At 48.1% G+C, this 5000-nt stretch overlaps 1 protein-coding gene across 1 annotated transcript in view; it reads right to left on the reverse strand.

Moving 5' to 3' along the window:
• Positions 1-351: 351 nt before the first annotated feature.
• The window catches only part of LOC118106630 (collagen alpha-1(I) chain), a 688934-nt gene continuing 684285 nt past the window's right edge, over positions 352-5000 (reverse strand). The window contains 12 exon segments of the mRNA XM_047339634.1: positions 352-644; positions 1217-1315; positions 1421-1546; positions 1664-1735; positions 1892-1964; positions 2345-2475; positions 2669-2854; positions 2944-2991; positions 3112-3213; positions 3326-3406; positions 4488-4614; positions 4891-5000. The exon segment at positions 4891-5000 is cut by the window's right edge and continues 30 nt beyond it. Coding sequence (XP_047195590.1) covers positions 352-644; positions 1217-1315; positions 1421-1546; positions 1664-1735; positions 1892-1964; positions 2345-2475; positions 2669-2854; positions 2944-2991; positions 3112-3213; positions 3326-3406; positions 4488-4614; positions 4891-5000 — 1448 coding nt within the window.

The following is a 5000-nucleotide window of genomic DNA, read 5'->3' on the forward strand; positions in this document are numbered from 1 at the left end:
AGAGAGAGGGGAGAGAGAGAGAAGGAGAGAGAGAGAGAGAGAGAGAGAGAGAGAGAGAGAGAGACAGAGAGAGAGAGAGACAGAGAGAGAGAGAGAGAGAGAGAGAGAGAGAGAGAGAGAGAGAGAGGGAGAGAGAGAGAGAGAAAGAGAGAGAGAGAGAGAGAGAGAAGGGGAGAGAGAGAGAGAGAGAGAGAGAGAGAGAGAGAGAGAGAGAGAGAGAGAGAGAGAGAGAGAGAGAGAGACAGAGAGAGAGAGAGAGAGAGAGAGAGAGAGAGAGAGAGAGAGAGAGAGAGAGAGAGAGAGAGAGAGAGAGAGAGAGAGAGAGAGAGAGAGAGAGAGAGAGAGAGAACGTTATAAGAGTGTTTGGTGAATAAGGCCCAATCTTCGGTAACAACGATAGCAGCTCCTGAAGTTAAAATAAGTCATGTTACCCAGGTCTTGTCCGTGAGCTCGGTTGTTTCCGTTGATGAACAGCAGTGAGTATCCACTGTACACCTCACTGGACCCTGCAGGGCATGATGGGACAAAGAGGTTTTGGCTGTGTCTGGTGAACAGGAAGCCGTCCTTCTCTGGCGTGTCCCCACAGGGACCCAGCTGACCTGGAATACCTTTAGCACCGACTGGACCTCGTGTACCTGCAACACCTGTCGTCATAGAGCCAGATCTGGAATCAACTGCTGGTTTAGATCGAGGAAAACAAACTACAGAACATCTCAAAGTCGTCAGAGTCTAGATGGTTCAACAACCTGGTGTCTGGATGGGAACCTGGTGTTTTGATGTGGTCATGGTGTCTGGATGTGGACCTGGTGTCTGGATGGGAACCTGGTGTTTTGATGTGGTCATGGTGTCTGGATGGGAACCTGGTGTCTGGATGTAAACCTGGTCTCTGGACTTGAACCTGGTCTCATGATGTGAACCTTGTCTCTGGATGTGGACCTGGTGTCTGGATATGGACCTGGTGTCTGAACTTGAACCTGGTCTCATGATGTGAACCTGGTGTCTGGATGTGGACCTGGTCTCTGGACGTGGACCTGGTGTCTGGATGTAAACCTGGTCTCTGGACTTGAACCTGGTCTCATGATGTGAACCTTGTCTCTGGATGTGGACCTGGTCCCTGGACTTTAACCTTGTCTCTGGCTGTGAACCTGTCTTATGATGTGAACCTTGTCTTTGGATGTGGACCTGGTCTGGGCTGACAGAAAATCAGATTTGGTACCTTTTAGTCCCGGGAATCCTCGGCCTCCCTGATCCCCTTTCAGTCCAGGACGACCTTGTGATCCTTGGTTACCCGGCTGCCCTTCACTCCCCTTCACACCTGCAGCCACGAAACACAGCTTTAAAATGCAAATCCCACTGTTTGTATGTAAAACTGTATCTGCTCCTTTCAGACCTGAAGCCTCAAATATAATTGCACACTCACCTGGGATTCCAGGTCTCGCACGGGCCCCTGGGGGTCCTTTTTGTCCCGGGCGGCCCTGATCTCCAGTCAAGCCTTCGTCTCCTAGAACCAGGTTCACCTCCCTGGATGCATCCTTCCCCCTTGTTCCTGCAGGGGGCAGTATTCAGTAGCGAGCAGTGCACTTTAAATTTCTGTGTCAGAGCAGCCCGTGCTGGGCTCTGGCTGCTGTGATTGGACAGTTTGCTGTGTGATGTAACTGTATACCTCTCCTCCCAGTTGGTCCTGGGGGTCCTTGTGAACCGGCGTTACCTTGTGGCCCCTCATCTCCCTTCAAACCTGAAACACACAGGGAGCCCAGGGGAAGCGCTGTCATACGACGTTACAGTCAAACAGGAAGCTTCACTTCAGAGTCACACAGAATAACGTGGCAACAACAACATCAGATTTGCTTCTCTGATACCATGAACACTGGTCACCTGACTGGATTCTTACCCACAGGTCCTGTGACACCAGTTTCTCCGGTCTCGCCTTTGTGTCCAGGTGGACCCAGGGGTCCGTCTTCCCCCTGTCAACGACAAACGTACTGACTGATGATCTAAAAGAGGCGACTCAGTTCAACACCAACATGAGTTCCTAAAAAGATGGAAAAAATACAGCAGAATGTCGTCTGCATACAAAGATCACAAGCTAGTTGTAAAAAGCATCTTAAAATGAATTTATCATAGATGAACCCATCAACATTAACACTAGTCACTAAAAAGATCAACGGAACCTTTCTGGTCCAATTTAGTTGAAAGTCAGAATGATTTATGTTTAAATATTTCTTATTTGCTTATTTAATCCAAAGATTTGACTCAGTTCAGCACCGACTCTCCGTTTTGGATTTGAGATTAACTGGATGCTAAATTTAATTTCTCAATCTATGTAACTATGGGATACACTGACCGTCTTTCCTCTTGGCCCAGGGTCGCCATGGTAACCAGGTGATCCTGGGTCACCAGTTGGTCCTTTAGCTCCCATCTCTCCTTTATTACCAGGACCTGGAGGACCAGGAGGACCCTGACAGCCGGGGGGACCTACAAATACAGAGACCCTTAGAGACATGATGTTCAGAAACCTACAGAGTTTGCATCGCTGCTGGGATTCATCGAGAGCTCCCTCAAACAGTCACAAGTGATTTAAACCTCACCTTTCCTTTAAGTGCTAAAGAGAAAATCAGGATCAAACGCTCTAGAGCACCTACTAAAAGGACTCAATGTGCCTATTTACCCTTTGGCCCTTGTGCTCCAGACACTCCGTCTTCTCCTCTTAGTCCTGCAGTGCAGATTCCTTCCCTTCCAGGATAGCCAGGAAGACCAGGGGGTCCAGGGGGTCCAGGACAACCAGGATTTCCCCCAGGACCACTGGAACCAGCAGGGCCACACGGACCTTGAGGGCCCTTCTCTCCAAAAGAGCCTGAGGAGATGAGAGCATGTGGCGTGTGTTATGTTTCTTCTTCTTTAGCTCTATTGAAGTTAAACTCATGATCAGAGGTGAGGACTCACCAGGTGGACCTTTCTCTCCTTCTGGGCCACGGGGTCCAGTTCCAGGAGCTGGGGAAAGAAAACTGGTCAAGGCTGTTCACAACAACTCTTGGCAATTGACTTATTTTGTGCATGTAAATGTTCCGACTTTTCAAACCAGATCCAGTTTAATCCAATCTGGCCTCCTACCTCCCATAGCTCCTTTCTCTCCTGGAGGCCCAGGTATCCCATCTTGTCCCTGGTTTCCTCTCGGACCAGCTGGACCAGGATCTCCAGGAGCCCCCTTGTTACCTAAAAAAAGGTGTTACACCAGCCTGTTTCTATCAACTCAGTAGAAGATGCAGAGGACGAGCACTACTGCCAACTGATGGCATTAATAACTGTGTATCACTGGTTTATATACCTGGAAGACCGCTAAGTCCTGGTGGGCCAGTTGTCCCTGAAGAACCATCATTACCCTTCTCACCAAGAGATCCAGGAGGACCTGTGACAGACAGACAGACAGACAGCTTAGCATAGACGTTCATTTAGTCAAGTTTCCAGTCAAAGTTAAAACAATTTCCAGACAATAAAGAAACTGTGAAGTTAAGGTGTCATGTGTTAATGTGAGTAAGGTTCCAGTATCTTCAGTTTTCATCTCTTCATGTTTCATGGGTGAAGAGTTCAGTGTTGAGCTGCTACTCCTTCATATCGAATGGAGACAGTTGAGATGGTTCGGATATTTGGTCGGGATTTGCCTGGACGACTTCCACTGGAGGTTTTCTGGGCGGGATTAGGTTGGATGGATGGATGGATGGATGGATGGATGGATGGGTGGATGGATGGATGGATGGGTGGATGGATGGGTGGATGGATGGATGGATGGATGGGTGGATGGATAGATGGATGGATGGATGGATGGATGGGTGGATGGATGGGTGGATGGATGGGTGGATGGATGGATGGATGGATGGATGGATGGATGGGTGGATGGATGGATGGATGGATGGATGGATAGATGGATGGATGGATGGATGGATGGATGGATGGGTGGATGGATAGATGGATAGATGGATGGATAGATGGATGGATGGATGGATGGATGGGTGGATGGATGGATGGATGGATGGATGGATGGATGGATGGATGGATGGATGGATGGATGGATGGATGGATGGATGGGTGGATGGATGGGTGGATGGATGGATGGATGGATGGGTGGATGGATGGATGGATGGATGGATGGATGGATGGGTGGATGGATGGATGGATGGATGGATGGATGGATGGGTGGATGGATGGGTGGATGGATGGATGGATGGATGGATGGATGGATGGGTGGATGGATGGATGGATGGGTGGATGGATGGTGGATGGATGGATGGATGGATGGATGGATGGATGGGTGGATGGATGGATGGATGGGTGGATGGGTGGATGAATTAAATAAAAGTCCATCTTTTGAATTGATGCTAAATCACTTTATTTGAACCTTTTTAAATTCATACAATATGTACATACAGAACACAGATGGACCACTGACTGTTTAATCTTCAGATAAATGAATAAACAGTAAAGAATCATACCTCTGCATCCCGGGGGCCCAGAGTGTCCTTTAGGGCCACAGGGGCCACATACTCCTGGAAGACCAAAGTTCCCAGAGTCTCCTGGTTTCCCCTTTGTTCCTAATAGTCCTGGACACCCTGAATTCCCCTGTGAGGGACACAGAGCCAGAAAGACACTCAAACACATCTATAGTCAAATACAAAACTAAAGACGTCCAGGTCATAAATATGTATTTATGTATAATGGAAATAAAAAACTCTCCATTTAAAGGTTCTTGATTTAAGAAACTACATTTGGCTTTAAACAGCATGAGTTCCTGAGAGATAGAAAAAGGTCAAAGAACAAGAAGAAGCAAGAAAAGGACACTGGGCAGACTTAAAGGAAAGGAAAAAAGCTAATGTATGTTGCGCTCTTGCTGTATACCTTCTCTCCAGGACATCCTTTAGATCCTGGTCCAGGTGGACTCGGTTCTCCTTGAGAACCTTTAGGTCCTCCTGATCCTGGTGACCCATCTGAGCCAGATTCTCCACAAG

This window comes from Hippoglossus stenolepis, chromosome 4 (assembly GCF_022539355.2).
Source record: "Hippoglossus stenolepis isolate QCI-W04-F060 chromosome 4, HSTE1.2, whole genome shotgun sequence".
NCBI classification, from domain to species: Eukaryota; Metazoa; Chordata; class Actinopteri; order Pleuronectiformes; family Pleuronectidae; genus Hippoglossus; species Hippoglossus stenolepis.